The sequence below is a fragment of the Pichia kudriavzevii genome, chromosome 1, assembly GCF_003054445.1.
Source record: "Pichia kudriavzevii chromosome 1, complete sequence".
In the NCBI taxonomy this organism is placed as follows: Eukaryota; Fungi; Ascomycota; class Pichiomycetes; order Pichiales; family Pichiaceae; genus Pichia; species Pichia kudriavzevii.
The window spans coordinates 1,394,627-1,415,876 of NC_042506.1; the positions used below are offsets into that span (position 1 = coordinate 1,394,627).

General features: G+C 38.0%; 8 protein-coding genes across 8 annotated transcripts; 5 read left to right on the top strand and 3 right to left on the bottom strand.

The window, feature by feature from the left end:
* Window positions 1-12: 12 nt before the first annotated feature.
* Window positions 13-699, top strand: C5L36_0A06400 (uncharacterized protein; the record flags this gene model as incomplete). The annotated part of the gene is made up of 2 exons (XM_029463663.1): window positions 13-31; window positions 149-699. 2 exons carry the CDS (start codon window positions 13-15, stop codon window positions 697-699), a joined length of 570 nt encoding a protein of 189 aa, XP_029319523.1.
* Window positions 700-835: 136 nt separating this feature from the next.
* C5L36_0A06410 (uncharacterized protein) lies at window positions 836-4,459 on the bottom strand (the record flags this gene model as incomplete). Its single annotated transcript, XM_029463664.1, has 1 exon — window positions 836-4,459. The coding sequence occupies one exon, from the start codon at window positions 4,457-4,459 to the stop codon at window positions 836-838; it is 3,624 nt and encodes a 1,207-aa protein (XP_029319524.1).
* A 684-nt stretch (window positions 4,460-5,143) lies between these two features.
* C5L36_0A06420 (uncharacterized protein) lies at window positions 5,144-6,040 on the top strand (the record flags this gene model as incomplete). Its single annotated transcript, XM_029463665.1, has 1 exon — window positions 5,144-6,040. One exon carries the CDS (start codon window positions 5,144-5,146, stop codon window positions 6,038-6,040), a length of 897 nt encoding a protein of 298 aa, XP_029319525.1.
* An 827-nt stretch (window positions 6,041-6,867) lies between these two features.
* C5L36_0A06430 (uncharacterized protein) lies at window positions 6,868-11,451 on the top strand (the record flags this gene model as incomplete). Its single annotated transcript, XM_029463666.1, has 1 exon — window positions 6,868-11,451. One exon carries the CDS (start codon window positions 6,868-6,870, stop codon window positions 11,449-11,451), a length of 4,584 nt encoding a protein of 1,527 aa, XP_029319526.1.
* A 697-nt stretch (window positions 11,452-12,148) lies between these two features.
* C5L36_0A06440 (uncharacterized protein) lies at window positions 12,149-12,616 on the top strand (the record flags this gene model as incomplete). The annotated part of the gene is made up of 1 exon (XM_029463667.1): window positions 12,149-12,616. One exon carries the CDS (start codon window positions 12,149-12,151, stop codon window positions 12,614-12,616), a length of 468 nt encoding a protein of 155 aa, XP_029319527.1.
* Window positions 12,617-12,883: 267 nt separating this feature from the next.
* C5L36_0A06450 (uncharacterized protein) lies at window positions 12,884-17,512 on the bottom strand (the record flags this gene model as incomplete). Its single annotated transcript, XM_029463668.1, has 1 exon — window positions 12,884-17,512. The coding sequence occupies one exon, from the start codon at window positions 17,510-17,512 to the stop codon at window positions 12,884-12,886; it is 4,629 nt and encodes a 1,542-aa protein (XP_029319528.1).
* Window positions 17,513-17,815: 303 nt separating this feature from the next.
* C5L36_0A06460 (uncharacterized protein) lies at window positions 17,816-18,754 on the top strand (the record flags this gene model as incomplete). Its single annotated transcript, XM_029463669.1, has 1 exon — window positions 17,816-18,754. The coding sequence occupies one exon, from the start codon at window positions 17,816-17,818 to the stop codon at window positions 18,752-18,754; it is 939 nt and encodes a 312-aa protein (XP_029319529.1).
* A 640-nt stretch (window positions 18,755-19,394) lies between these two features.
* C5L36_0A06470 (uncharacterized protein) lies at window positions 19,395-21,209 on the bottom strand (the record flags this gene model as incomplete). The annotated part of the gene is made up of 1 exon (XM_029463670.1): window positions 19,395-21,209. One exon carries the CDS (start codon window positions 21,207-21,209, stop codon window positions 19,395-19,397), a length of 1,815 nt encoding a protein of 604 aa, XP_029319530.1.
* Window positions 21,210-21,250: the final 41 nt, after the last annotated feature.

Below are 21,250 nucleotides of genomic sequence, written 5' to 3' on the forward strand. Positions count from 1 at the left end.
AAAGAGAGTGACATGTGGATTTTAGACTGGTGTACGTATTGGTGTGCCCAACAGAAGAGGAGATAAACTTTATAGAAGACACTACGGTGGACTCAAGTAGACCAAACAATACTAACATTGTTCCATTTTTCTTTTCATATCACTACAGTTCAAGACGCTTTAGCTTATTTAGGTTTATGGAACAAGCACGCAAAGTTGTTGTTCCTTGGTTTAGACAATGCTGGTAAAACCACGCTTTTGCATATGTTGAAGAACGATAGAATGGCTACATTACAACCAACTTTACACCCTACTTCCGAAGAACTAGCAATTGGTAATGTTAGATTCACGACTTTCGATTTGGGAGGACATCAACAAGCTAGAAGATTATGGAAGGACTACTTTCCTGAAGTCAACGGTATTGTTTATCTAGTTGATGTCGCAGACCCTGAAAGGTTTGAAGAATCCAGAATGGAATTGGACGCTTTGTTGAATATGCCAGAATTAGCAAATGTTCCTTTCCTCATTCTTGGTAACAAAATTGATTCCCCTAGAGCAGTTTCGGAAAGCGAAGTTAGAAACTACTTGGGTTTATTACAAACTACAGGCAGATCTGGTGTTCCTTCTAAGGGTGTTAGACCATTAGAATTATTCATGTGTTCCATCGTCATGAGACAGGGTTATGCAGATGGTTTCAAGTGGTTATCCCAGTTCATCTAATGTAAATTGTATAATTTTTGTTTTCTTTTAATTACTAATATAAAAATAAAATACATGTATACTTTTCCAAGGAAAAAAAATCAGACTAGTCTCTATATTAGATATTTAAAAATAGAGAGATTTTCTTCTTTCTTCATTATCTCCTCTTGTTACCAAACGCCGTAGATGATCCTTCACTGGACTCCAGTTTACGCTTTTGACCATGCTGTTGGAAATACTCCTTCTTTCTTTCCTTTTTCTTCTCCTCTTTAGCAGCTTCAATCTTCTCACGTGCTTTGATCTTTTCCGCCATCTTGGAACTCTTCTTAGCCTTTCTCATACTTTCCTTGTCGTTACGAATAGTTTGAATAGTTTGAATTAATGCTCTCTTTACTTTCTCCTCACCATCCATAACAACAGCTCTCTTTTGAACATAAGTCTTCTTCTTCTGCTTCTTAGTCTCGGCAATTTGGGACTTGAATGGCAAATTCTTCTTAATCGAAGTTGAAATCTTTAAACTATTGAACTTTCTCTCTTGTCTTTCGATCTTTTTGTAATTGGAATCCTCTTGACGTGGAGTTTCAACGTTGTTAGCAGCCCGAACTTCACCGGTTAATCTCATCCCCTTCCAATTGTCTTTCTCCTTCAATAATAACGAGGTGACTGGGTTATAGAATTTCTTTGGTTTGACAGGATACCAAGTTCTCAGAATGACTATATCACTCATTAAGATTCTGTCTTCAAAAGTTGCCCTAAAATGACCTTCAGGACTAGATAACGCCCTTTTAATCTCACCTCTAATACCGGATACTGTTTTAATAGATGCACCTTCAAATTTAGCAACTTCCATAGCGGATGTGAACATATCCTTAATAAACGCTGTATTACGGAAAATCTTTTGTGGATAACCAACCAGTTTTAATTTTTTTACAATGGTAGTGTCAGCATTCAAATCTTCAACGATACCAGTTGCTGCGATTCTAAAAGAGCCTGTGGTATGATCTTTATCAACAACTTGAATACCACAGAAGGTAGTATTTGGTGCAACAAGTGGGCCATAGAATGTGGTGAAACAATAGGCATGTTCAGGGGTGTACTTCAACATCCTGTTTCTTGTTCTGGAATCTGAAGTGGTATAGACTGGCATTGTTTGGAATCTTCTCCAACCTAGTGATAGGATTAATGGGTCATTGGTTTTCAAGATCTTTTTGTGCCATCTATGTCTTCTGATCCTGGCATTCATATAACCAAACCTCTCTTCGGTGCTCAATAATCCACCAATAATAACAGGAAAAGTAGGGTCAAAATTCTCAATGAATTCCATAGGCAATGCATCAAAAGTTAACTTAACGTAGGAACCAGCAGCATAACCTTCAATCTTAGTACGTGCTTCCGGATCTAGTTTGCTTAATTCAGCCTTGTTGATTTCTAATTGTTTTGCCATTTTAGCCTTTTGGAACTCATACCAATTATCATGTTCATTAAATGGATCATCATCGCCTTTAAACTCTTCCTCCTCTTCAAATTGCTGCTTCAACTTTTCCTTTTTCTTTGCATTTAGTTCTCTTTGCTTTTCGATGGTCAGGTTCCCCTCGTCTTCTTCTTCATCAACGTCATCCTCCTCATCAGAACCGTCATAAACTTCAGTTCCAATACCCATTTCATCTTTCATTTCTTCCTCTTCAAAGTTAGTGAAGTCATCTTTCTCTTCCGCTTCTTCTTCCGCGGAAGATCCATCCCCATCTTCATCTTCATCTCTATCCCTCATGCTTTCTGCGCCATCTTCTTCTAGATCTTCAAAATCACCAAAAACTTCATCATCATTTGCTTCTTCTCCTACTTGCTTGGCTAATTCAACTCTTTGTTTGGCAGACAAGAAAAATCTCTTCTTTAAAGTGTTAAGGGCATTACTTCCCGGAACCCACTTTTCCTTCAGTTCGTCTAATGATAGTCCAATCCCGTTTGACTTCTCAATAATGTTTTCCTCTTTCTTCTTGAAGAAATCATCATCTTCGTCATCAGAGTTCGAATTTGAATCCAAAATGTTTTCCTCATCCAAATCTTCACCTTGATTCTTCCACCTAGCAACTGCATCTTTCGGCTCAATATTGTTCATGTAAATCAGTTTGTTGATATCCCAAGTTCTTTTAATTTGAAGATGGTTAAGCTTACCACCGATGGTTTGCCATTCGGACATTTCATCTTCATCTTCATCCAGTTCGGAATCGGTCTGGAACTCAAGCTTTTCTTGGGTGGAGTGGTTATCAGTTCTCTTTCTGAGCTGTTTAATTTTCAATTCTCTCGCCCTGTCATCTGCTTCTTCGTCAAACTCCATTACATCATCATCAGATTCATCACCATTATTGTTGGAATCGTTTAGTTCTTCGATTGAATTCTTGTAAACTCTAGCCGTTCTCATAGATTTTCTACCCATTTCACCTTTTAGTTCTTCCGGATCTTCAAGTTCTTCTCCTTCTTCTTCTTCTTCTTCTTCCTCTTCACCATCATTCCCATTCAAAATGTTCATCTCTGGACCATTACTGAATAGCTTGATATTTGATTTTTTCCTTGAGTCAACGATATCGGCAGCATGCTGTAAGTCTGCGACTAATTTCTCACCAACACCGCTCATGTCTTCCTCTGACTTGAAAGATTTTTGACCTACATCTATATACACAGCATCCTTATCAATTAAAACACCATGAACATCAGACATTGGAGCATAAATGATCCTTTGTTTATCTTCTAATCTTTTTCTGCGTCTACCGGTTTTAGGAGGTGCTGGCTGGCCATTCGCTTCTGCCAATTTCCGTTGTTCTCTTTCATATTCCTCAAGCTTCTGTTCAAAATATGGCGTTGGACAAGGGTCTGGTAATTTTTCAACATTAGAAACAGTGTAATCACCAACACCTGCAATGTGAACCCTAGCGTTGTCTGACAATGGAGTTCCATGTAAATACCCATAAAGGGCAATTTTTCTATCACACTTTGGATCATGCTCAATTTTGGAAGGATGAGTTAAATCGACCACTCTATCGGCCATCAAATAAGGATGTTCATTTCTCCATTTCAAAGGTCTGAATTTCATGACTGAAATAAATCTGGATAAGTTTAAAATTTCACGATCTGGATATCTACCGTTTATAACACCTGAAAGGTAGAACAATTTGGCACCTTGATAAACCTCGGTCCAGAATCTCTGCTTGAGTCTCTTTTTTGCCGCTCTCATGGTTGCTGGCTTTTTGAATAGGTCCAAATGGGTGGTGACACCTAAAACCCTTGGCATACCATGATGTTGCGCAATATTCAAAAATTCCATTGTTTCCATTTCGAATCCAAAATTACCATCCATACATAACAAAACCAAATCTGCAATTTTCGCAATGTCAATCATGGAATTCAAATCATTGGAACACTCTATAAATGTCAATCTTCTCCTTTTACCGGAGACAATGGTGATTGGACCTTTGATATCGGTAATTGTGGTTTTGGATAATCGGCGAATCAACGAACGAATCAAGGTGGTCTTACCTGTGCCTGGGGGGCCAACCACAGCGACAATGACTGGCGGAGGATCATCTTCAGGGGTACGGTCCACCATGGGGACATGGAACCGTTTCTCGCCTAAATCACTACTTCTTGTCGCTTGTCTTTGAAGTTTTCCGGGTTTGGCAAATGCAAAAGCTTTTGCATTTTTACCCTGGGAGTGAAGCTTCTTCTTTGCTGTGTTTTTTTTGGAGTTCCCGGCCCTGTGTGCCTTGTTACTCTGTTGCGTATCCATGATCAAGGGAAGATGCTTTGCTTACTGGAAATAAGAGCACTCCTAATCAACTAGCAATTTAGGCAAACTTAGAAACTAAAAAAAAAAAATCTTTCCTAGTGTGTGTAGATGTGAAAAAAAAAAAATCTTCAAAATTCATGTTCCATTACTGTTACCGAATCGGGAAATGTTTGCACAGCCATGATCACAGGAGACTTATTTTTTCTTTTTTCAATTGCTCTTGTTTTCCTATTTGGTAAAACTTCAGAGATCTTGTGAATATTTAAATAGTTTTAAGCGGAAGAAAAATTGACAATTTAGCAAAAAAACACAAATAAAGTCTCTACTCTAGCAGAGTTGTGAACGGAGATACCTGTAGGAACAGTCATAGATGACTGGACTTGTTTGTGTTTAGAAAACCACAAAGTTGACACCTCCTTACTGACCCATTTTCAGAGTCGTAAAAATGCAGCACAACAAGACTACTAATATGTCGTAAAACAACATACCGCGTGTTGTACTCGAGGTAATTTCTAGATTTTCAATATTCTGCGAGGGCGGTTGGTCATCTTTGTTGGAATACATTGTCTCACATCACTGTTTCTTCTTTAAACTCTATTTGTTCTTGATACTAGTTTTCCCCTACTCCACGTCTAACGTATCTTACACATTCTACATACTCTAGTCAGAAACTACTCATCCATCATGATGATCGCTGAGAAGCCACACGCTATTCCAATGAACCCATCCCAAAGTGGTTCACAAAGGCAACAACAGAGCATGAGATCTACAAAGCAGTTAAAGTCGAAACCAGCCAACCAACGGCCGGCACAACAGACGTCAAACCCATCCAAGGTGAAACCAAAACAAAAGGGAAGGTCTACTCAAGCTAACGGGAGGAAACAACAGCCTAACCCGCAATCTCAACAATTTAAAAATTCCAATTCAAATAAAAAGGAAACTAAAGATTCCCTACTACCTTCCTCCTCCTCACCAACATCACCATCATCATCCTCCATCAAGTCCAGCAATAAAAAGAATTTGAATAGGGTGGTTATTCCTCCTAGAATAGTTGACGTTGTGTTCAATACCAGCAACAAATCTAACAGAAATTCTAAAAGAGCAACCTTGAAAAGTACAGCTGATGAAATAAAACAGTCAACTGAAGATATCAAGAATGTGCTTTTATCAGATTACTCGTCACCATGCCTTCCAGATGGGTCTAGACCAGTTTTCAATCAAACCAATTCAAGTGGTAATAATAATAATAATAACAACAATAATAACAACAACAATAAGGAAAATATTAAAGCAAATACAAATAGCAGGAGAAAGTCCCCATCCATTGAATATTCCCAGTTGAATGCATATAATATCCAACAATTACCAAATGGTAGCGAACCTAACTTTGGTGGCAAGACCACTGCAATATCCAAATCACCTAGTTCATCCTCTTCTAATGAAAGGTCCAAATTACAAAGTTCGTCATCGCAAACCTCCCACTCCACAAACGGTAGTTTCCAATACGCAGGCTCCTCATTCCATGCAGAACCTAAAGCAGTTACTTTACCAAAACCATCATTCTTAAAGAAACAACTTTGATAGTTGCCCCATTTAGGTTGGACTGTTGCCCTACCGCTTTTTTTTTTCAATATTAATGTGTTTTGCTTGTTCTACCCATTAATGTCTTTTTATTTTATTTTTGTTATATCCATTTTTATTTTATTTTATTTTTGTTTTATTTTTATTTTTCTATATTAGGCAGGTTTTATGCCTTTTTTCTCTTCAAAGAAACACAGTTTCACTTTCCAAAGATTTTTTTGTTTAAGCGGTGTGAAGTGGATGTTTCTTAATAAAGAATGGTTTAACTTCACTACCCTTTTTTATTTTTTTGTCTTTTTTTTTTAGTTTTTTTTTTTTTTTTTTTTTTTGGAAGCAACAATTGGTAGGCATCTATCACAGTCACTTAGTCACACACTCTCCACAATTTAGAGGAAGAAATTTTTTCATGCTTTACATTTCCATTTTCAACTTATTGGGTTGAATTTTGTCTGCAGTAGTCTGGTACTTCAGTGTATTTTATTCCAGACATTCTACTATGGAAATTTTTTATTTGGTTCGTATTTTGGGTTTTTCTTCCCCAGGGGTTTTTATTTTATCAAGTTGTTTTTGTTTCACTCTTGTGTGTGTTTGTGTACTTTTTATGTACTTCTGTACTCTTTCCAAGAACATATTGTTTCTTCTCCAGAAAAGGCAATTTTTGCCGCGATTAGATAAAATTTTGAGCACGTTCTTCAAGTGGGTTCCTCATTTGAAATTATGCTGCATTCTCTTCCATAGTAACGTTTACAAATGAAGGCATTAACAGATTGAACATTCTCTTGTATAAGCACGGCACAGAAAATACATATAGACTTACACAGGTAGATATGCCAAAATCGGTTAAGCCTAACCAGAGGAACAGTGATGCGCATCATCAGAAAATGAAAGACAATTGTAATTCCAATACCATTGAGCCTATGACGATTGGTAGAAATTCAATATCAAGGCATCGTGATTCGGTAAGTACGAACCGCTCACTTTCAAGGTCAAGGTCAAGGTCAAGGTCACGATCACATTCACGGCAAGGATCACTATCCCGGGCAGCATCGGTTTTGAACCATTATGGGCCTACACATGTTGATGTCAATGAAACTGAAATGTTCTCAGGGGCTGCATCGAACGTTATACCTAGTTCGATATCTTCATTTCATCATCATAATCACTTTCGATCACCACATCTGTCAAGTCAAAGTGCCCAGGAGAACGGCATAGACCATCTTGTTCTGGATCATAGTGATATAGACGACAATGAGAGTCATCATGTCACGTTTAAGAACAATGAAGATTTGCGTCTGGTTCATAATGAATCAGATATTGATTTATTGGAAGGATATGAATCTGAGGCGACTGACTTTCTCGAGCGTTCAAACTTCAAGTTTTTCAAACCCCAAGATATCGAAGCTGCCAAGGGTGTCTCATCAATTGCGAGATTTACAAGTAATGATGATTATCATGAAAACACTAAGGTTGACTACGATACAAATTGGAATTCGTTTGCAGACGACTACTCAATTAATAATTACTCTGTACATACAAGTAATGCCGATAGAGTATCAACTGCAGACTCTCATACAAAATTGTACGATAATGATGAAAGCTCAGACTCCTATGGAAGTACCGAAGACAACCCGTATAGTGAATTTTTCAGAGGTGATGCGGAACGTGCACTAATTGAAAATGAAGAGCAAGAACTTCACATATACGAGGAAGATGAACAATACGAAGACATGATAACAAAGCAAGAATGGGAGAAAACTACAAAGGAACGTGAGTCCATCAAATTACACGATAAATTCTTCAAAAAATTCCCGGCTATTAACCAAAGTCAGCGGTTCTATATAGCTGAAGAAGATTTAGTTGTTGGTATTGCGGGATATCAGACTACATGGATCAAGTTATTTATCTACAATTTTATCTGTATATGCACGTTTGGATCCTTTGCTTTACTTTGCAGATGGATACCCAAGTACAGAATTAAGATGATGGGTCATCAGGTGCCTTTAGCTAAAGCAGAATGGTTGGTCATTGAAGATGAATTTGGCTCTCTGGAGATGCCTTCTGTTGACCGGAAATGGTACAATAGGAACATGAGTACATACTTACCCCCTAAAAAAATGAATGATGAAAATGTCGACAATGAAGGTAGCGAAGAAATAGTTGACATCAAGTCTTCTAACACAGGTGCAAGCAAAGCGTACACTATTGACGATGTTGATCCGATTGTCCCTATTTTGATTTCATTTGAATATAGGTATATGAAGTTGTTCTATGATCCAATTGATGATTTATTCAAATTACCCAACAATTGGATTGATGAAAAATGGTGCCATTATCCGGATATTAAAGACGGGATCACAGAAACTAACTATAAGTTGCGTAAGATGATCTTTGGCGAAAATGTGATTGGAATAAAGGAAAAGGGTATAACCACGTTATTGATTGATGAGGTTTTACATCCTTTCTACGTCTTTCAGATATTCTCAATATTTCTATGGCTTGCTGACAATTATTATTATTATGCCTTCTGTATTTTCATGATCTCCATTTTATCAGTTACGGAATCTCTCATTGAAACGCGATCAACTATGGAAAGAATGAGAGACATGTCCAGGTTTCAATGTGAAGTGAGAGTTTGGAGAAGTGGCTTTTGGAAAGAGGTTACTTCTGATGATTTGGTTCCTGGTGATATCTATGAAATTTCCGATCCTTCTCTACAAGTTTTACCATGTGATTCTATCTTGCTAACAGGTGATTGTATCGTAAATGAGGCTATGTTAACAGGGGAATCTGTTCCTGTTTCAAAAATTGCGATTACACCTGAATTGGTAAAAGAGCTAGAGCTTGAGTTTAATAGCACAAAGTTTTCAAGTCAATTTGCAAAATCGTATCTCTACAACGGTACTAAGATTATAAGAGTAAGATACGGACAGTCTGACGAAGATGGCGGAAACGAACCTGCAACTGCTTTAGTTATCAGAACTGGCTTTAACACAACCAAGGGTGCTTTGATTAGATCTATTTTGTTTCCGAAACCAGTAGGATTCAAATTTTATGAGGATTCTTTCAAGTATATTGGATTCATGACTATGATTGCAGGTTTTGGCTTTATTATTTCAACAATAAATTTTATAAAGTTAGGATTGGGTTGGGATATTATTATTCTGCGTGCCCTTGACCTCATTACCATTGTTGTTCCACCTGCATTGCCCGCAACTTTAACGATTGGTACCAACTTTGCTCTAAACAGACTGAAACAAAAGAATATCTTCTGTATTGCACCTATGCGTGTAAACGTTGGTGGTAAGTTAGATGTCATGTGCTTTGACAAAACGGGTACGTTGACCGAAGAAGGGTTGGATATTATGGGTATACATATATCAAGCCCTAAAAGAGATAGGAAAGAGCATGAGTTTAGTGAATTGGAAAAGAATATAGATATCAAGAACTGTGAAATTCCAAATGCCCAAAAGATATTCACAGCCATGTTAACATGCCATTCTTTAAAGCTAATCAATGATATTCCTGTTGGTGATCCATTAGATGAGAATATGTTTTCATTCACAAAATGGAATATGATTGAAGATCCAAGTGAAAGTGTGACACTGAGTAAATTTATCAATTCAAGGCATTTGCTAACTTCATCCTCTCCTATTTTATTTCAGAACAATGAAGATGACGACTTTTATGTGCAGCTGAAAGAATTTGAGTTTATCTCGAAATTGAGAAGGATGTCGACTATATGTGTCAAGTCATCTGTTAACTCAATTGGTGAAACAGATAAGCTCGAGGTTTTTGTTAAGGGGGCACCCGAGGTTATTGAAACGATCTGTTTGCCAGAAACCATTCCTGAAAATTATAATGAATTACTTTATCATTATACACACAATGGTTTTAGGATTATTGCTTGCGCAACCAAAAGTTTGAAACATCCGAAGAGGATCCCTGCTACTGACCTATCATTTATTGGGCAACTAACAAGAGAAAATGTAGAATCTGATCTTGAATTTATTGGATTTATTGTATTTGAGAACAAGTTGAAAGAATCTACGACTAGTACCATTTCTCAATTGCATGATGCGGCTATAAGGACTATCATGTGTACAGGTGATAATATTTTAACTGCCGTTAGCGTTGGTCGGGAATGCTCGATTATCAAAGGTTCTGCAAGGGTTTATATTCCTACTTTTGATTACGAGTGTTTTGAAGAACAAGCAGAAGAAACAAGTGTTGAGGAGAACGTCCAAGCAAAAGGTATCCCACCTATAATTTGGACTGAAGTAGATAATCCAGATATGGAGTTGGATAGAACCACACTGGCACCGTTAGGTATTCATGAAGATGATAATTATTGTCTAGCTGTAACTGGTGATGTCTTCAAATATATTTTAACAGAGCTAGATGACAAGCAAGATTACCTTGAAAATATATTGATGAGAAGTTCCATATTTGCAAGAATGTCACCAGATGAGAAACACGAATTAGTCAATCAACTACAGAAATTGGATTACACCGTGGGATTCTGTGGAGATGGTGCAAATGATTGTGGTGCATTGAAGGCTGCTGATATTGGTATCTCCTTAAGTGAGGCGGAAGCATCAGTTGCTGCACCGTTTACGTCTCGTATTTTTGAGATTTCCTGTGTTTTGGATGTTATTAAGGAAGGAAGGGCCTCTTTAGTAACAAGTTTTTCTTGTTTCCAATATATGTCACTTTATTCAGCAATTCAATTCATTTCTGTTTCGATCTTGTACAAGGAGGGTTCTAACTTAGGTGATTTCCAATTCTTGTACATCGATTTGATGCTAATTATTCCCATTGCTATCTTCATGTCATGGGCAAAACCATATGACAAAGTAGTGAAGAAAAAGCCAACAGCCAATTTGATATCTCCGAAAATTATTGTTTCATTGGTAGGCAATATCATGCTAATATTTATTGGGCAGCTTGCAGTGTGGTACTGGGTGAAAAACGCAAAATACCCCTGGTACATCAAACCTATTCCTGGTAATGATGATGAGGTGAGTAGCACGGATAACACTGTTTTGTTTTTCTACAGCACATTCCAATATATTCTTGTTGCGTTGATGTTAACAGTAGGCCCTCCATATAGGGAGCCAGTTGTGAACAATATTCCTTTTATTATGACTATTGTTGGTACGATTTTTGTTTCACTCATATTGATGTGTATTGATGTTAATTCTTGGTTTGGAAACTTAATGGACTTGACTTGGTTGAGTTTCGAGGTCAAATTTGGATTGTTCACGGGCGCAATTGTGAACTATGTTATGTTAGAGCTGAGCAACAAGTATGTGTTCAGCAGACTCTCGAGATTTGTGAAGAGGTTTACCAAGCGGGGTGGAAGTAACAAGAGATTCAAGAAATTGAGAAAGGAATTTAAGAAGTTGGTTTGAATAGAACGATCTATATATAGTGATATATGTTCGAATATATTAAGGTTTTAGAAAACGGGTATTTAGATCCCAACCGTACCTTTGTAAGTATAAATGCATAAAATAACCTATGTCTTGTTTCGAACTTGCGTTTCTTAATCTGAAACCCCCTTAACTGAGAGACCACTTCGATTATTAGACAAAATAGCAATTCAAACATCAAAGCTTTCGTTTCAAGTGCTGTTGGACACACTTCTTAAGCTGAAGGAATTCTTGCAAGCATGCATCTTTAGACATATGTTGATAGTTCTTTGCAACACACTTACCATAGAGTGTGGAATATTCTGCACATTGGGCACTAGCAGCCATAAGTCTAGTGACTTGTCTTTGAGGAGTTTTTTTCAGGGAAGACATTTTGTAAGACGATCTTATACAAAGTAGTTCCAAATAAGCCCAAGGCAATTAAAGGTACACACGTGAAATGAGACAAAAAGATAAGCATGCCCTTATTTGAAGATAAGAATATTATTTGAATATTCGGCTTTTCAACGGTGAAGAGAATCGTAGCAAAGTGCGAAAATCGCCTCCATGTTCGAAAAAGCCCAGTGCTTGGCCGTGGAAGTTGATTTATATTCTGGAGAAGAACAGCTTTCCATTTCACCTACTGTGGAAACCATACTCAGGTAGAACACGACCTACACAGTTGGAAAGGAAACACATGTCACAGGAGAAATTCAGCACGTTCCCTGATCCGAAAGAGGTTTTCATTCCTCTCAGCGAGGAACAATTGGCCATTCTCGAGGCTCAGGTCGAAGCAGAACAACCAATAGCAACTGTCCAGAGCCAGTTTAACTTTGCATGGGGATTAATCAAATCCAAGGACACACAGGATGTAAAGAGTGGGATAAATATCATGGCGGAGATCTTCAAGGAGGTTCCAAGTAGAAGGACAGAGTTTATTTACTACCTGGCTCTTGCCTGTTTCAAAATCAAAGAGTACAGAGAGGCAACGAGATACATAGATACCCTGCTCCTACATCAGCCTGATAATCCGCATGCCGTTGCATTGAAAAAGATGATTGATAATGAAATTGCCAAGGACAGTTTGATAGGATTTGCAATTATAAGTACGGGAATTGCAGTTGTAGCTGGTATAACAAGCTTTTTTCTAAAACGCAACAAGTAGAACCATGGGAAGATGAAGATACGGATCACCATGACAAAAAGAAGCATCTACAGATACATAAACATATTTATTCTATTATTTATAAAAACTTATACCTATTATATGCCTTTTTTTTTTCTCAAGAACATGTACTCAGGCGACGTATACCAAGGGTCTGTTAAAACCTTAGAAATTTACACATGAGTAAGCTCATAACTTTATTTATAACATAAATAAGGGGTCACAGTACACAAATAAAAATAAATAAGGGCCTAACTGTTAAGCCGGTCATTGGCTGTCACTGGTGACCAAACCACCTTCTTTACAGAGTGAGTAAAAAAGGGAATCCTTTTTCTTCAAGAGATTCGTTGGAGTGTCAAATTCCTTGACTCTGCCCTGTTCTAAAACAATGATTCTGTCACTGTCAATAATGGTGTTTAGTCTATGAGCAATTGTCAAAATAGTTCTATCTGCAAATGCAGATCTGATAGTCTGTTGTACAATGGAATCAGTGTGGACATCAACATTTGCAGTTGCTTCGTCCAAAATCAAAACTTTACAGTTCTTCTTCACCAATGCTCTAGCAAGACACATTAACTGCCTTTGACCAGCAGACAAATTGGAACCGCCTTCAGAAATTGGAACAAGTAGTCCATTAAATCCAATTTCTTCCTTGCTATCATATTCATCATACATCTGTTGAACATGTTTGTCTAGGTGTGACAGCTTCAATGCATCCCATAGCTCTTCATCAGAATACTGCTCCACAGGATCCAAATTGGATCTAATGGTGCCTTTGAAGATCTGTGAATCCTGGGGGATGATGGACAACTTTGACCTCAAATCAAGAAGTCCTATTTTACTAGTGTCAACATCATCAATTTCAATATGACCCTCGACCGCTTCAATGATACGGAAAATAGCCAATGTTAATGAAGATTTACCTGCACCGGTCCGACCAACAATACCAATTTTCTCCTTATCCTTGATCGATAGATTGATATTTTTGAGAACTAAATCGAGGTCCTCTCTATACCTAGTCGAATAGTTTTTAAATTCAATTTCACCGTTGAATGGCCAATTAGCTGCTGGTCTTTTATCTTCAATAACAGCTGGAGCTTCATGAGGTAGTGTTGCATACTCCATAACTCTCTCTACCGAAACAATGTTCGACTCGATGTCAACGGTCATTCTGACAATCCAATTAAGTGACTGCGTGACCTGTAGTGCATAAGAAACAGAAAGACCAACTAAACCTGGAGTAACATGTCCGGACTTCAAAGTTAGAATCAATAGACCGGATGAGCCAAGAATTATAAATGAACCCAAAAGCTCTAATCTCACAGCCAACCATCTATTTGCAGTCACGGAAGGATGATAGGCACTCATATTAACATCCATCTTATGCTGATTCAAAAATGTAAATCTCTTCACTTGGTCATAAGCCTTGATTATCGAGACACCGGTCAATGTTTCCTGGAAATGTGCAAAGATAGGAGACCTAGAAACTGATTCTAATCTCTTCAATTCTCTTGATGTGTATAGATAGTATTTCTGATAGTACCTGTATATGAAAAACATAGGAATAACAAAGAAGATAAACTGCCAAGTAGAATAAATAATAACCAAAATAGTGAAACTGACTTTGATAGTGTTGTTGAAGAACATTGAAAAAACTCTAAACAAAGTTTCATCAATTTTGTAAATATCATTAGAAAACCTGTTCAGGATTCTACCAATTGGCGTGGTCTCAAAGAACTGCATCGGTGCTCTTAAAACTGAGCTTAGCATGATTTGATGCAAGTATTTAGAGCCAGAAATAGAACATAATAACCATTGGGTCAAGGATTGGAACATGGTAAAGAATACGGCAGAAATGCAGAACAAGAAATAAATACCCAAATAGTACCATGGATCAGGATTTTCTCCAATGGCTGTATTGATTTCGGACCAGTGTTTCAACCAAATATTCGAAGTAACAGATAAGGACATTGCAATTACAATGAACACAATCAAAATAATCACATGGCCAATACCACAAGCCTTTGCATATGTGATATAAACATTCCAATCAACTTTACCTTGTTCATGCTTCTCATCTCTTCCTGATTGAGACTGCATTTTCTCCTGCTCTATGATACCAGCAACAAAATCCTCAGGTTCTGCCTTACGATCTTCTGCCTCTTCGTGGTTCTTCACACTATCGAGTAAAGTTGCAGAGCTGCTGGTATGCATCTCTTCTGAAAGATTAGCAGATTCCGGTACAACTGTTGAGCCAGTTGCTGACTTGATAATAGTGTCATCGTCCTGGTCTTTTCTACCGTAATCTCTGATAACATTGGAGAGCTCCGAGTCTCCCTTACGTGCAATAATGTCATAATAAGTGCCTTCTTCGGTAATCTTACCACCAGACATCAGTGTCAAATGATCTGAATACTTTAGAACAGCCATACTATTAGTTGCTAATATTCTGCACTTATTTTTCAATAAACCATGTGGACCTAAAACATTCTTAGAGATATGTTTACCAACATGTTCATCAACGGCACTCAAAACATCGTCCATTAAATAAACATCAGCCCTAGCGTAGACTGCACGTGCTAACGATAGTCTTGCCTTTTGTCCACCTGATAAACTAATACCTTTTTCTCCAACTTGGGTAGCATCACCATCAGCCAAAATCTTTAGATCAGGTAGCAAAGCACAAGCATTTAATGTCTTTTCATAGAATACGGGATCGTACTTGCAGCCAAATAAAATGTTATCCTTGATTGTCCCGTTCATAATCCATGCAGTTTGAGGAACGTAAGCAACACTTCCCGCAATAGATGCTGATCCTTTAGTTCTGTGTAAGCTACCTAACAAAGCCTGAATTATTGCAGATTTACCAGAACCGACTTTGCCCAAAATACAATTCAGTTTGCCCTTTTGTGCGCTATAGTTGACTCCTGTCAAAGCAGTCTTGTATGGGTCTCTAGACCATAAGAAATCAGCATTTTCGATTCTAACAGCTTCAGCACCACTCTGTCTAACTGGAGGGTATCTCGTAACGGCATCATCTTCAATTTCGTCCGCAGTTAAGAAATCAGTTAACCTCTTGACAGCAACTTGAGACTCAATGATATTACCGATTGTCCATGGTAAGGTAACTAATGGAAATCCTAGCAAGTTGAACAAAGCCAATGCTGTAAAGACCAAATCGGTAGACAATGGAACTCCTGGATACAAAATAATAAACAACGCAAATGTTGAACAACTGACCATAAATGGTGTTGAGTTAAAGATGAATTGATTACCGGCTTGGAAAATACCTATTTTTCTCAAATTCTTCAATTCCTTTTCATTCCTAACATATGTCAATTTCTCCATGTAGGGATTTTCCCATGCATACAATTTCAAGGATTTGATGTTATTCAAGATTTCTGAGATGAGACCTGTTCTTTCGTCTTTAATAACCATCTGGGTCTTTTGTAAGTTCTTCTGGATTTTAAAAACCTGGGTGTTCAGTGGAATAGTAACTAAGAGAATCATCACACCAAACCACATAGCATTACCCACTAATGAGTATAGCGAGGTCAAACAAAGAATGATTTGGAAAGGCCCCGACCAAATAAGCTGTAAATTCTGGCACAAATCTTGTAACCTTTGAGTGTCAACCGACATCAAATTGACAATATCACCTGTACTCTTTTCACTTTTCGCCTCGACGGATAACCTCAGAGACTTTTGGTAAACCAATGATGTCAATGAAGACTTTACCTTGATACCAGTGTCAAATACTCTTTCAAAATATTGATGTAGGGAAGCAGTCTGCAAAACTGACAAACCAAACATGGCAGCAACAATCATAAACCCCCTAGTTATTGGTGTAGTGGGGTCATTATAATAATCGTTAACAAAAAGAATCAAGTTTTTCAATAACTGGGGTTGTGTGAAGGCAATACAATCCTGGATTACCTTGAAACAACCTCCTGCAAGGAATGGCCTACCAAAAGCTTTTGCAAGCGCCCAAAATAGAGATGGTTTCCCTTTGTTCAGTTGCACATTCCACTGATCTTCCAAACTGTTGGACAAGACCTCTGTTTTCAAAAACTTTGGCAGAGGAGGTAAATCAGATTGAAGTAAAAACTTTTGATATCCCTTCTGCATCAATGGTGTCATCCAGGCGAATGAAATTCTCGAAAAAAAATTGGAGTAGTCGTAGATACTGACCTTTTCCAATGGATCAACGTTCAACTTAGGTGCAAACGAGAGTTCAAGGATTAAGATTAGTAAGGAGTTGGTGACAAATGACGAAACTGCAAACACCTCAAAGGCAGATTGCTTTCTGAGAGTGATGTTGACAATACGGAAAAGGCCTATGATCGAATTGAAGAGCCAGAAAATAATCAATGGAGTCTGAGCAACATAGCTCTTAAAGAACTCGATATAAGACAAAAGGAATGCAATTGGAACTGCCACTAAGGCAGCCAATGTAGATATCCAAATACTATCACTATAGTATGCTTCACCCGAAACGGACTTTGTAGTTACGTAGAAAATAGCAAGCTGCAAGACCAACTGACAAGAAATTAGGAGTAGTTTAAATATAAACATTGCATTGGCTTTTGAAGAAATATTCTTGGACTTCCTTAGTTGTTTAATTGTATAAGAACCATGAATGATGAAATACAACAGTAAAGCATTCAGAAAGACACCGTTGATTAAACATGGGGATGGATCGCCCAGGTCTGTAACCAATGTATAGCCCTCTGCATCGTGGCAACCACATTGAAAAACAGGGAAAGTTTGGTTATTGTTCAGCAATGAGTTTATCCGGACATTTTCAGAACTGATATCAAACCCCCCTTGGAAAAGATATGAGTTCAGGCCCAAACTTTCTATTGGTTGAAAGTTTGTAAGGTCAAAATGAAACATATCTCGCAATGGCGGTCTAATAGGCTTAGGAATGAAGAGAAAACAGCTAAAATTATTCGCCAGGTAGATAAGGCTGGTTAACCTCTTGGCTTACAAATAGATAGGATTAAGAACTGAAATTTGTCAAGTGCTATCACCAGCATTGGCGAGGATGCACAAATTATTGCCACATTTTTAAACTAGCTTTTATTTTCGCATTTCCGTCCCTTTTTGTCCTTTTTCCAATAACGTACAACAGCAATTGTTTGACATTGGTTTGCAAGAGGACCCATTGCAGAGAACAACCGATTGGAAACAGAGAGAATGTCCAGAAACTCCGAATACAGCAATCCCATTCTGCCTCTTACGTCAGATGATATTATTGGCCAGCCTCGCCATTTCAATGAAACACACTCCGTTACTGGATCTATCGAGTCACAGAGTACGATTCCTTCAGTGTCGACATATGCACAACGATCAAGTCACCGTAGTCGAATGAGAAAGATACGAGAAAACTTTAATCACAGGTTCACCGTTCCCAAATATTTCCGTCGAATGATGGTTTTCGGCTCGTTAGATTTTGAGACTGCATTTTGGGAGATGATGAATTTGATACAGAACCCTAAAAGAGTCTATAAGGCCTTGTACTATCAAAAACAAACCAAGAACAAATGGGCCAGGGATGATCCCAGCTTTGTTCTCATTCTAGGGTTTCTGTTGTCTATATCTGCAGTTTTCTGGGGGTTGATGTACACCACTGGCATTTTGGGAGTACTGAAGCTGATTTTATACATGGTCATTGTGGATTTCCTCCTTTTCGGATTGGTCATTGCAACCATCGGATGGGTATTGGCCAATAAATTTTTCGTGCAGCCAGATGCAAGAAGTATGTACGATCCAAACAATTCCAACTTCTTGAGCAAATATTTTGTCTTTGATTCAATCCTTGAATGGTCCTACTGCTTTGATATCCATTGTAATGCATATTTAATGATCTGGTTATGCCTCTATTTTGTTCAGTTCTTTTGTTTGCCTTTGCTTAGAATGAACAATTTCTTATCAACCTTGGTTGGTAATACTCTCTACTTTTTTGCATTATCATATTACTTTCTCATCACATTTTACGGTTATAATGCCTTGCCATTTTTGCAGAAAACTGAATATCTTCTTTCTCCAATCATTGGATTTGTTGCTGCATGGCTAGTGCTTTCCCTCTCTGGTTTCAACGTTGCAAACTATATGTGTAGCGCCTACTTCAGTTGATGGCGCTATCTTTGTTAGTTTATATAATGTTCCCTATTATGCTATATTTGTCTATAGAGTAAAAGAAGAGAAGAAAAACAAAGATGATCAAAATCACCGTAGTTTAAAGAGTCATTTTTTCTCTAACACCAAGAATAGCTGTCGTTTCGAATGCTGCATCGGAATCATAACTTGAGGTTCAAATAGTAGACCACTTTGACGAAATACTTTTTTTGTCAATATCATCATAGTTATAAACTACAGACATCCCCACATCCTTTAAACTCATGTCAAATAAAGTGTCTCTGTTGTTATTTGCAGACTTATGAGTTACAAAAAGACACAGCAACTGCGATGCTTTAGTTTCTGCTGAAATGGGCAGCTCGAATATCTGCTTTTCTGAGATTTGGTACCTTATTGCCTTTTTATTGTACCACAGTAACTGCTGCGTAAATGTCGGAATCATAGCAAAGATTCTGCTTGGGGTGTTTTGGGTGGCCACTAAAACAAATTCGTCACTTACATCGTAAAACATTAGACTTGGCTTGAAACTAAAACAGGGCATGTAAGTTCTATTTTGATTGCCCTATAATATATCATCAAATATATAACCCATTATAAGATTGTTAACTACTTATACAACTTTACATTCCTCCCACTGCTAAAGGTAAGCGTCTGGTGGGATCTGACCTTTACTATTCACAAAATTTTGGCCGGCTGTGTTATAATCCCAGTTTGATTGTTCACAAAGCATCAGCACGAACTCCAACTTTAACCTGGTTTCCTGTTGGACTTTGATCACCAATTCTTTTTGGAGTGGATTCAACCTGCTTTCCACATCAGGAGGGAGTTGCATAGACGCACTTCCCGGGAGTGGTGCAGAGATACATGTATTAACTGATCCATTGTTAACGACGGGAGCTGGAATGTTTGTTTGGGTGGTAGGCAACGATATAGGATTAAGAGTAGATTTACCAGCCATCCATGGTTTTTTATCTGAGTACTGTTTGACACACAACATGTCTGATGCAACTATGAAATTACCACTTGGGCCTGGAACAACAACAAAAACTCTATCAAAACCTCTCTTTTCCAAAATACCTTTTCTGGAACTATAATTATTACGATTTCCATATCTATTTTTCCCGTAACCTCGATTATTTGATTGTGAATTAGACTCAGGGAATTGTTGATCTGCTTGAGCCACTTCTTCAAAATCACCATGGATTGTGATCATCATACCGTTCAAGGAAGGAAACGAAACTGTTTCTATTGCATAGCTATCAGGATCAGATGTGAGACTATGCTTCGACTTGGGAAGGCAAGAAAATGCTTGTAGTATCATTTCTGGCCCAATAGACACCCTGGAGTTTCTGGTCTTCTCATTTGAGATTTTCTTCAAATTTCTTGAATGTGGAGTGTAATTATTCCATAAATCTGTTGAAGAGTTTGCAGAGAAATCAGTTATCACAGAAGAATCGCATTGATAGGAAAATTTAGATTGTGGTGAATATAATGGCATCAGTTCCATTCTATTGCTATCCCAAAAATTGAAGTATGAGGCTAAAAAATTTGTGGCTATTTTGGACAAGTCGCCATTTTCGAAAAACATATTAACCGATTTTATAGGAAAGGAAAGAATCTTTTCCAACTTTGATTCATCCCTGACCTGGTTACCATCGATCATCACCAAACGAGGGAAAAATGATATGAGTTTCTGTATTGCGCCCATATCTTGGGCCAAAGGGTTACCCACAATAATCAACTCCCTTAGCATGTTAAATTTGTTCTTTAGTTTATCAAAAAAGTCAATTCTTTTGATGTTGTTATTTGGCAATGCAATATTTTTGATGTTGGGGAAACTCAACGACAATTCATGTAACCACCTGGAATGATCGTCAATATTGTTCCCGCTCAAATTGACGGATTCTACTTCCAGTTTTTCCTTCTCTGCAACCTTCATCAAGGCAGGGAAGAATTTAGAAGACGTGTTTGCATTGGAAAACAAACCATTACTTACCAAGGTTTGATCTTGGTTCACGCTTTGTAAGTTCAACATCTTGATCGAGGGATCATACCTGCTCATCAAGAACCCCTTCAAAAGCTCTATTGTGTTGACCCTCGAAGTCGGATTGCTGCTGTTGTTTGCCACGCCCAAATCATCGGCAATCCGTATTAGCAAGGTCCCTCCTGCAAACTTCATTCCGGAACATTTCACCAATTCGTTTGCCTCCTTCATAGTTCTCACCTGACCAACCAATATCCTACCAGTTGCATCTGGAGTTGCGTTCTGAACACCAATACGGACCTTCCGTGATAAGAAGTTGACCACATCTTGCGGTGGAGCATTGTTCCAGCCTTGAATTTCCACGCTGATCATGTTCTGGTTTGCATATTCGTTAGCTCTCTGCATGTTGGAGTTTGCATTGCTGTATCCACCACGGCCGCCTCTGTAGCCGCCTCTTCCCCGATGCATCGTGTGGAGTTGCACTGGTGGAACTAATCTGAGACAGCTCC